We start from the raw sequence: 11,742 nt of genomic DNA on the forward strand, positions 1-11,742 counted from the left end.
CAAACATAGTATAAATAGCACAATGACGGCTCACATTCAATAACATGCTGGACCTAGTACCTATTATTTTGCTCTGTATTTGTAGACTCGCTACCGACTGAACACACCAGACTCGATACATTCTTTTTTTAAAGTAGAGAATACCTGCAAGATCACAAGATCGAGCATTTCACCAATAGATATATGTCACCCGTTGGCGCACAAATCTACTAAAAGTTTCAAATACTCTGTGTGTTCAATTGTTAACAAAACTAAAGTTAGAACCCAAGAGTGGCACCAAGCTGTAGTCTGGATGTTTATCTACAAACAGGTAGGTTTTGATAATCTAGACAATTCACATTTGAAATTATCATAAAATCAGGAGATGTGATATGAATACCAAGGAGATAACTGTCAACCAGTGAGACATGTCAAGGACGACTCGCTGTAGATATTAGAATATGGCAGTTGTTATCTGATCTGAAAGTTCGTGTATATGTATGTTGCAATGTCGTTTTTTGTGTCACTTCAGTGTTTCTGTTGTTTCGTTTTATTCCTCTTATAGTTGTCTTGATGTGTTTCGCTCGGTTTTAATTTGTAACCCGGGTGTGTTTTCTCTCATTCGATTTATGACTTTTGACCAGCGGTATACTACTGTTGCCTTTATTTAGTAACTATAGGTCATTAAGTTTGTTCATGAAGATGGTGTGAACTAACGCAGGAAATCAGCAAAAATAAAGTAACAAAACAAGGAGGAAAGGGTAGGAAAAACAGAGAAAAATCAAATAAACAAACGAATGACAATTTTAACCGAAATATAAATATTAGGACAAAACCGGTGTGCAATAGCAGTTTTAATTCAACCTTACAAAAAGAAATTATACACAATTCTAAAAATAAAGCAAAAAAGCTATTTTTCATAAAAAAAAAAATTCAAACGTTTTTTAAAAGTTTCCAAAATTGGATTGTAACAATATTAAACATCCTATCATCATTAAAGAAATATAAACCTTTCTACATCTGACATTTAAGCTTAACTGATATTTACAGGATATCATTCTTAACTTGAAATATATCCGTACATTAAACCGATCTTTTGTGTAGTTACTTTCTATAAAGAGATATAAAGGTTCGTTTTTAAGATACAGTTAGCCCTGGAGCAAAAGCCAAAAGTAAATTCCGTATTTGAAAGGGCGTTTCTGTACATCAACATTAATGAAATTTCATATATGACTTTGAAAATAATCCCCCTCACCAAGTTTCACGTTGTTTGCCCTGCGTCATAGGAAACTTTTGCATTGCCGATTATTTCTTAAATGCTATTACTGTCAAATATTTGCTGCGGAATTTATAAAAATTCTATAAAACTATATCATCAACGTTACAACATAAGCTATAATCAATATTTTCATTGCTCAAAGCTTATTTTAGACTACAGTTTAGTATTTTCATAAGGATCATATCTAAAGAAAGAATGTCAATTTCCATCAATTTTTATGAAACTATGCCAAAGTTACAAACAATCTTTGATATTTCCTGTCTTTTATAGCTGACTATGTGGTATGGGCTTTGCTCATTGTTAAAGGCTATATGGTTACCTATAGTTGTTAATGTCTGTTTCATTTTGGTCTTTAGTGGATAGTTGTCTCATTGGCAATCATACCACATCTTCTTTTTTTTATATTAAATCAATCTTCAATAGTTGTTGGCAAAGGGGTAAACGATCCACGCACTAAATTCAAAATGATGGTAGCAACCGTTACTATTGGTCCCCATACATCAATCCCTCAACAATGAGCAAATGTAATAACGTATGGTCGGTTATACAATGTTCTGACATAAATTGTCTCTAAAGTTTACAGTCTAAAATTCATCTGCGATGGTTGTTTGGGTATGTGTAGAATTCAATTAATAAAAAAACCACGTTATTTATTTTGTAGTGTAACATAATAAAGAATTATGTGGTATTAAAAAAAAGTTAAATTAGCCGTCTCTTGGAACTTGCCGGATGCGCACAATATGCCTTTGAGACTTAAAAATAATAAATAATGTATGTCCTTATTTATTCAAGACTTGTTGTAATTGAAAATTATGTTAATAGTTTCAGGTATGCAAAAAATGCAGAGGTACCCCAATACAGAACTTTTATGTAAGGTTAGAAAACATTCAGGTTTGAGACAGAACGCGCGTGAAACTCACTTTCAAATGACTAAATTAAGCGAACAATAGATATGTCTTTATGAAAAATAAAGGAAAGATATGAAGAAAGCTGTTATTAATTTGAAATTAATAAATGTTTCAGATGTTTCCAGCATGATTTCGAATGTGATATTCTTAAATAAATGTAAACGTTATAATGATATTTTAAAAACAATTAAACACTTAGGGGACCATATACAAAAAATACATTCACCGGGAAAAGTCGAGTTTTATCATGGCAAAAAAAACAGAGAAAATTAGAATAAAAAAGGGGGGGGTAGTCGACACAACGTTATACAGATGAACAAAAATCAATCTAAAATCATAGTAGCATTGAATGCTCTGGTAGGGTTAAATGTTATATACCATCGTCAAACAGACTCAAACGTTAAAAGGCTTTACATGGATCATGTACGTTAACCTGTCATTTCCCCCCCCCCCCCCCCCCCCCCCAAAAAAAAAAAAATCAAACGGAAACATCTATCTCGAATAGATATTCTGTCAAGAGATAATCTGGAAATATAAAATTAATTATCTTCCATTTTATCCGTACCCGCAATTTTCTTGTAATTCTAGTAATAAAGCATGGACCATATGAAAATATGTCTAGCAATTATTCCATGTAATGAAAATAACAACATGATATACAAAACTTTCGTTTGATACGCCCAACATGAATATGATATACTGATTATATATTACATTATATTAGATAAATTGATATGATGGTAACAGAGTATGGGTCGTATTTCTCATGTATATATATTCGAAAGTACATGTATTCTCAATTACCGACAAAAGTAATACAAGTTAACTATATATCAAATCCTTCGACATTGAATGTTGACGATCGACCTTTTATTTGAAATTAAGTAAACTCAAGATATAAACTTTATTTTTTTTAACAAAATATAGGAAGTAATTAAAACATGACTTGAACAGAAAATCCGGAAGTATCTTATACGGACATTTACCCTGCAGGATATATATAAAATCTTGTCACATTCTTAATTAAACCTGTTTTATTTGATTCTGTTAAGTTTTATTTCTAGTTAGTTGTTTCTGCCTATTTAGTAAACCAAAAAAACACTCTAAAAACCTAAAGGATTGTGAATGTAAATTTTTCAGATTTCGTCGGATATGCGGAATAACTATATTTGTCACCGTTTGTCATTTGGTATAGTTTTCAGCTTTGGCATACTTTTGTTTGGTAACTATGCTTACTGGAAAATCCCTCTCAGGTATGTGGAATGGTTATTTATTTGTGTTATCATGTTGAATTAAAAAACATACAGCGCTCGGAAATTTTATCAATATTTTTGCAATATAGGGATCAAAATATAAATGTTTGTGATACCAGATTGTGTTTTAACCGATATCAGACAATGTTACGTTCTATTTAATAAAATTAAATAATCATTTATAGTGGAATATCATTTTCAAAGTATGGACAACCTTTGATAAAAATGAAACGTTTCAAGTACACGTCAATGAAACGGCGCCTAAACTGCGCAAAATAAAAGAGCTAACGAGCCACCGGTCTCCAACATGTGTTTTGACAATTTCCAGTTACCGCCAAGTCTAGAAAAACTGTGAATTGATTTAAGAAAGACTATCGATATCCGTAGATTTTTTGGGTAAAACAAATAATTTTACAGTAAAAAAACCCTTCAATTCGTAACGAAGTTGACGAAAAGCTATACAAAATCGCTGAAATACTTAATATATAACTAGTTTTGTTATAAAGCACATGCATGCATGAACAACGTGTGAAAGCATTAACATTGCCTGAAAGCATGAACACTGTCAGAAAGCTTAAATATTGCCTGAAGTATAATGACCATGCCTGAAAGTATGAACATTGCCTGAAAGCATAAACACTGTCTGAAAGTATGAAGATAGCCCGAAAAGCATGATGAAGATGCCTGAAAGCATGAACATTGCCTGTAATCATGAAGATAGCCCGAAAACATGATGAACATGCCTGAAAGCATGAACCTTGCCTGTAATCACGAAGATAGCCAGAAAACATGATGAACATGCCAGAAAGCATGAACATTGCCTGAAACCATGATGATAGATATAGGAAGATGTGGTGTGAGTGCCAATGAGACAACTCTCCATCCGAATAACAATTTATAAAAGTAAACTATATAGGTCAATGTATGGCCTTCAACACGGAGCATTGGCTCACACCGAACAATAAGTTATGAAGGGCCCCAAAATTACTAGTGAAGAACCATTCAAACGGGCAAACCAAAGGTCTAATCTATATAAAAAAAACGAGAAACGAGATACACGTATAAATCAAATGAACAAACGCAGCAACTGTACATCAAATTCCTGACTTAGGACAGGTGCAAACATTTGCAGCGGGATTTAACGTTTTAATGAAACCAAACCTTCTCCCTTTTCCTGAAACAATAGTATAACATCGCAACATAGAAAAACACATGAAATGAACATGTGCGAAAGCGTGAACATTGCCTAAAAGCATGAACACTGTCTATGATCAAGAACATTGTTTGTAAGCATGAACACTATCTGAAAGCATGAACATTGCCCGAAAGTATGAACACTGTATACATACGCATTAACACTGTGTGTACGCATTAAGACTGTATATACGCATTAACACTGTCTATATGCATTAACACTGTACATACGCATTAACACTGTGTATATTGCATTGACACTGTGTATATGCATTAACACTGTATATACGCATTAACACTGTATATACGCATTGACACTGTTTATACGCATTAACACTGTGTATACGCATTAACACTGTATACACGCATTAACACTGTGTGTTAACTTATTCGAATTTATCAAACGAAACTATTAGAAGTAACTCATTTTCAATAATTTTAATGAGCATCAAATACAAATATGCTCAGAAATTGTGTAATTCATGCAATTCAAGCCATACACACAAAGCAAAACATAACAATACACGAGGACCTGATCGTATTCTATTTTACAGGGAGATTCTTGAATATTTCACGAAAAATGAAGAGTATTTTATTGATTTATAATTGTATATCTCAAAACGAACATTTTTTGACAAACAAAGTAATATCAATGATGTTTTATCAAATTTTTTTCAGATACGGAAGCCCATCGAAGCATTTAAGTCATGCAAAATTAAAAGTTTCGTGTCCAGAAGTCCAGTTCAGTGTTACACATAGGCCCTTGACAGCACTTGCAAGTTTTCCAGGTTCTGGTAATACCTGGGCTAGGCATCTGATTGAACAATCAACAGGTAGGCAAAACAAACCATCAGCAATACCTAGGCAAGGAATCTGACTGAATAATCAACAGGTAGGCAAACAAACCCATCGATAATACATAGGCAAGGCATCTGATTGAATAATCAACAGGTAGGAAAAACAAACCATCAGTAATACCTAGGCAAGGCATCTGATTGAACAATCAGCAGTTAGGCAAAACAAACCATCAGTAATACCTGGGCAAGGCATCTGATTGAACAATCAACTGGTAGGCAAAACAAACCTTTGTAATACCTGGGCAAGACATCTGATTAAACAATCAACAGGTAGGCAAAATACATCAATAAGAGGGGGAGTGAGAAATACCCTGTCACCTTCTTTTGAAATAAGATTTTTTTTGTAGCTGAATATTATGATTTACCATATTGTATGGATAAGTGTCCAGTGTTGTAAAATTTATGATGATCTCTAAAGTTTATTTAGATCGGTTGTTTGCGGACTCACATATTCTCTTATTCTACTTTTATTTGTGCCAAATTCTTATAAGACTGGTTTCAAAAAGCTCCGCATGTCTTTTTTCATAAAAATCTTTATCCTAAATAATAATAACAATCATAAGAAAACAATGGGGAAAATCGTCATATAATCAGGAAGCATATTTCAGAAATTTCTGTAATAATCGATGAAGCCTTTCATGCATAAGGAAGCGAATTATTAATTATTACCCTAAAAAACACATTATATTAACAATTATGAATGGAGTCTTAGATGGAGATTATATAGTCAATAAGTCTACGTAAATTTGGTTTCCTTTTATTGAAAGGTATTCTCAAAACTGGCCTTGAATTCAATTTCATACAATCATATCAATGCTTTTAAGCCATGGCATTGTCAGTTTACTTTAGTCTGGTATCTTTCGCCCATCTTTCAATGAATTTTCGTTCAATCCGAGAACATAATTTTAATGATTATAAGAAGGAACCGCAATTACATTCATATTGGGTTTTTGGTATTAGAATACCAATACATTCAAATTAAAGTTCGTATAACCCTACTGATTTTTCTTTCAATACAAGGGATTACAGCAGATTTTTGAGTGGTGTCTGTCATTAGCGTAAGAACATAAATAAAAACACATGTCTGTAATTTATTCTTTGAAAACCAATATGACTTTATTGTATTGATGCATATGCTTCTCCTAGACTTTAGCACCAAGCAGTAAAATCATAACCCGGCGTTTCAATTTTCCTTCGTTGCGGGAACACTTCAGATATAAAATGTGTGAACGATCTATGCTTTTTACAACCATTTAAAATTATACAAAAAGGCATTAAATTCTAATAATTTAATGTTTGTACTACAACCTTTAAAATAAGAGATATATCAAGCTTTTCCTTTCGTTTATTTTTCAATTCATTATTTTACCATTGTCACGGATAACACAAGATTCAATATTTTATTATAATCTCACTACTTTCACTATACATATAGATTCTTACATTGATACCAGTGGATTATCGGATTTATCCAATCAAGATAGTTAAATTATCAATTTTAAAGTTCGAGCCGCCTCGGCGAGTACTTTAAAATTTATAATTTAACTATCGAGATTGGATAAATCCTATAATCCACGAGTAACTATGTAAGAATCTGTTTCTCTAATGATTAAAAAGACATTTTCTTTTTTGTTTACCGAAACTCCCCTTCGAGTGCCTTTCACATTGCACGAAGTTGTCAATTTCATTAACACCTGTTATCATATTTTGGTTCATCCAGTCAGCCAAAAAGGTCATGACCCTTAAAATCATCCAATGATCTCCTGAGATCACCAGCAACCACACGTTGATTAAATTTTTTTATACAATGGGTTCGAAAAGGGATAAATTTCCATAGAATTAGAAAAATAAATATACAGTACATACAGAGTATATACATAGTATATACATAATACAAAACTGACAATATACAAATATAAAATTCAAGTACCATTCTATTTAGAATTATGAGAGACTGGCTAACACATGCAGTCAAAGCAGTTGTATTTTCTACAGAAATAATTACATAACATGCTTAACGTCAGGTATGTTTCAGAATAATCCGCTAGTTTGATTGGATAACAAGTGCGTCATACTTAAATTCATACTCATACCCAATGAGGTTTAATATTCACGATGACATGTGATATCACGAAAAAGTGCATAAATGTTTAACTTGAGAAATAAATGATAAAAATAGATTGTTCATTATGTTAGCGAAAAAATTTAATAAATAGTAGGGTTATAAAAGCGTTGACCATGCAAACATTTTTAGAATGGAGCATTTCTGTGCTTCATACAAAATGTACTTTGGTCAACGCTTTTACACTCCAATGAATTTACAAAAAAGAAGCATTCAATTCTTTCATAATCTATGATTTTGGTTTCTAGCGATTGTTCTCACATCAAAATGACAGGTTCTGTCTAATGAAACATATTTAGTAATAACATACTTATTCTTTAAATACCACGTTTGAATATCTTTTTTACTAGGTATTGCAACAGGCAGTATATATTGCAGTGATACTATCAAGAAAGATTTTATTGGTGAATGTTCAGTGAGTTCAAATGTCGCGGTTATAAAAACCCATGTTGCATGGGCAAATACAGTTCGTATGAGATATAAGAAATCCGTACTTCTTATAAGGAATCCGTATGATGCAATTATTGCTGAATTTAACAGAGTGTTTGCCAATAAAACTACGTCCGCAACAGAGCAACAGTTTGCAGGTATTATTACAAATATTTTTGCATTCAGTTAGGCAGCAACCATTTGATTTTCTTGGGGGGGGGGGGGGGGTGGGGGAGGCTATGTTTTTTTTACAAGTCGCAAACAATTTTTTTCTTTCAATTTAAGCATAACATATAGTGGCTGCTGAGGGTGAAACAAACAAATTTTTTTTCTCAGAATCAAAAACTTTTTTTTTTTTTTTCTCCAAAAACTGGAAACAAACTTTTTTCCCAAAAAAAAAACCATAGACCCCCCAGAAAATCAAATGGTTGCTGCCTTATGCATAGTAAATGTTAGTTGCGAACTTTTCTATTGCTGTCTTTTGGTCTCTGACAGAAAGTGGCTCTTTGGCAAACATACAATATCTAATGTATTATCGTATTAACTTGCAAACAAAATAAAACAGTTAGTTGCAGTATTCTAGAGTTGCAAAACGATTGATAAATATCACATTTTCAAATTTATTGTTTTAATTATTATCAAAATCATTATTTAAAAGTCTTAACATTGACAGATTTGGCACCTAACAGATTTGGTTATACTACACTGTTTGGCGTTAACATAACATGAGCATAATACAAATATTAAGTAAGATCTTACCAACGTTTCTGAATCAATTTCAAGAGATGATGTATGTATGTAATAGACAGTAATATGTTGACCAATAAACAAGTCACGAAAAAAAAGATGTACTGGTCAATATGTCGATTACAACAACATAGACAATATATTGACGTCACAATTCCTTATCAGCAAAAGTAACTGAGAGCATTCTTTTGTTTTGTATATTAGTGTATTGGTTTGCTTGTGCTTGTACTCTTTTTTATTTCAAGCTATAAAGGCCCTCCAAAATTACTACTGTAAAACCATTCCAACAGGAAAACCAACAGTCTAATCTGTATACAACAAAAAACGAGAAACACGTATGAACCACAGCAACAAACGACAACCACTGAACATCAGGTTCTTGAATTAGGACACGTGCGAACAAAGCAGCAGGTTCAAACGTTATGATAGATACCAACCATCAGCCTTACCTAAAACTATAGTATAACATCACAACATAGAAAGATACGCTATACAATATCAATTGAAATGGCTTACCTCAATCAAAAGACATATTAACATAAACAAGTGAGCATATACTGAACGAATAAATTTGATCTATGACACAATGTTTATACAAATCAATAAAATAAGTTGCGAGTTCATAAGCAATATCAGAAAGACAACCATAACCTTGGGCAAACTGCGTTGAAGCATGCTATGTGACTTTGAGATGACGAACAGTAATAAAGCGCTGTTCTTTTTCTTTTAGATTTTTTTTTCGCTGAGCATGTACTGATTGTGTGTCATGGATGGATAACCTAACTCCTTGCAACAAACAAGTTAAACACTCGACACCAAATACAAAAAGCACAAAAGATACAGTCTATAAAACATAACGCCAACAACTAAAGATCATTTTCAATTCAAAAACTTGCGATGAATCAATGTGCTCTGTAGGGTCGGGATAAGCAGCTTTTGTTCAACAATTGATATATGTCGTGTTCTAACAGCAATTGAATGTTCGTTCATATGCAAACCATATACCGTTTTTTTATAATTATTTAAACAAAGTACAACGATCTTTATATTTTCGTTACATACAAATATTTATACCTTTCTTTTTCAGAAAAATTTGAACCTTTTGCATTGAAGAAAATTGATAAATGGAAGAAATGTTATAATTCCTGGATGAAGTTTAGTGGCCAAAAATATATCTTTATTTACGAGGAAATGAAGAAAGATCCTGTTAGTCAGATAGGAAAATTATTAGACTTTCTTAACATTTCAAAACAAATTAGAACTTTTCCATGTATGCAGCAGAATATTGCCGGAAGATACCGCAGACACCATAGTTACATAAACTTTAACCCCAAAATGTTTTACACAAAAATATTAAAGGTAAAACTAAATGCGGCTATTGAACAAATAGAAAAACATTACGGAGAACTAAACTATTCTATAAATAATGAAATGATGAATGAAAAACAATAAAATTTTCGAAAAATAATTGAAAAACAAAGTTTTAGCTGCTATCAATATATTTGTAGCAACTAGTATATAGCTACACGTCCAATAGTCAAAATCTACGTAGCACTACGTAGCTGCTACGATATTGAACTCAACCCTGCTTTCATTTTTAGCTCACCTGGCGTCAGTCGTCCGTCGATACAGATCATTTAACCAAAGGTTTAACATCTGACGTGAATATATAGCTCATATTGGTTTCCCTATCCTTGTAAGCAAAACTAGGACACATGATATGTATATTACATTTTCGAAGTAACCTAGTCCTAAAGATTGATAGCCGCGGATTGGTTATCTGAAGGACTCCTTTAAGAGTAGACTAGTCCGTCAGATAAACAATCTATCTGTCTGTAGGACTTGACTACTTCGAAAGGAGGGGAGTATACCTTTCCTAATAATGACTTCACGGTTCAGCTAGCAAGCAAGCTAACCATAGATATTACCTTTACTTACACATACTCAATGCAATCGGCTGTAATAAGATTTGCCAACAAACAGTCATTTTAAAATAGTGACTCTTCAATGTGTCAAGTCCAAATCCCTTTGAGTTTAAATAAGAAGTTGTCAGATTAAACAGAGGCTACCCAATAGCATATGCATTGCGTTTTGACTGCAGTGGATATTTAGTTGCATTATCATTGACTAAACGTCGATCATAAATACAGACAGATCATTATAAATCAGTTGATTTTACCGGGTTTGTGCGTAGCACCTGAGAACGCCTCAGTTTTTTGGTGGGTAACGTGTTGCTTAGTCTTTAGTTGTCTGTGCTATGTCTTGTGTACTGTTATTTGTCTGTGCTATGTCTTGTGTACTGTTATTTGTCTGTTTGTGTTTTTCTTTTTTAGCCATGGCGTTGTCAGATTATTTTCGATCTACGAGTTTGAATATCCCTCTAGTATCTTTGTCCCTCTTTTGAAAAGGTCTATAGTAACTAAAGCGATACTAATAATACTAAGCTTAAAGAAAAAATACACAGAGTATTGATCGAGAAATTCTTCCCTTACTGATTTCCATTTCTAGATCTATATATACAATAGGAATAATGTTTAATGTCTAATTTTAGGGGAAAAAAACATATTAACTTCGGTCTTGTCGGACTGCTAAAATAAAAGTTTAAGAAGCGAATATTCAATCTTGATTCCAGAACGCCATCTTACCAAGCTATATAATCACCAGCCAGCCCAGTAGTGATGAATCCTGCGCTGACGCTAAACGTTATTGGTAGAGTAAATTGCTCTAAAATTACGATTTATAAAATACTGTGAAAAGGCATTCGAAGCACTAAGGTTTTCTTACCATTTGCCTTTGTGTGATTTTGGAACATTATTTTATTTTTTTTAATTTTTGTTTTTATTTTTTCAATTTCATTATTTATACTTTTTTTATTTGAGCGCTACTTGCAAACATATATATCGATAGCATTACACTTCATTTATATACAAATTGATTTTGTCCAATGAAAAATAAACTGAAGAAAAAATTTACG

At 32.5% G+C, this 11,742-nt stretch overlaps 1 protein-coding gene across 4 annotated transcripts; it reads left to right on the forward strand.

Annotated features, from left to right (window-relative positions):
• Positions 1–10,485, forward strand: LOC134708170 (WSCD family member AAEL009094-like). Of its 4 annotated transcripts, XM_063568495.1 has the most exons (7): positions 1–310; positions 2,081–2,128; positions 3,307–3,419; positions 5,292–5,414; positions 5,651–5,679; positions 7,940–8,179; positions 9,856–10,485. In XM_063568495.1, exons 1-7 carry the CDS (start codon positions 293–295, stop codon positions 10,218–10,220), a joined length of 936 nt encoding a protein of 311 aa, XP_063424565.1. In that variant the 5' UTR covers positions 1–292; the 3' UTR covers positions 10,221–10,485. The 4 variants fall into 4 exon arrangements, with proteins under 4 accessions (XP_063424565.1, XP_063424566.1, XP_063424568.1 ...); XM_063568496.1 differs by lacking the exon at positions 5,651–5,679 and having other exon boundaries at positions 2–310; positions 5,292–5,446; positions 7,943–8,179; positions 9,856–10,483; XM_063568498.1 differs by lacking the exon at positions 2,081–2,128 and having other exon boundaries at positions 2–310; positions 9,856–10,483.
• The last annotated feature ends 1,257 nt before the right edge of the window (positions 10,486–11,742 follow it).

This window comes from Mytilus trossulus, chromosome 2 (genome assembly GCF_036588685.1).
Source record: "Mytilus trossulus isolate FHL-02 chromosome 2, PNRI_Mtr1.1.1.hap1, whole genome shotgun sequence".
In the NCBI taxonomy this organism is placed as follows: Eukaryota; Metazoa; Mollusca; class Bivalvia; order Mytilida; family Mytilidae; genus Mytilus; species Mytilus trossulus.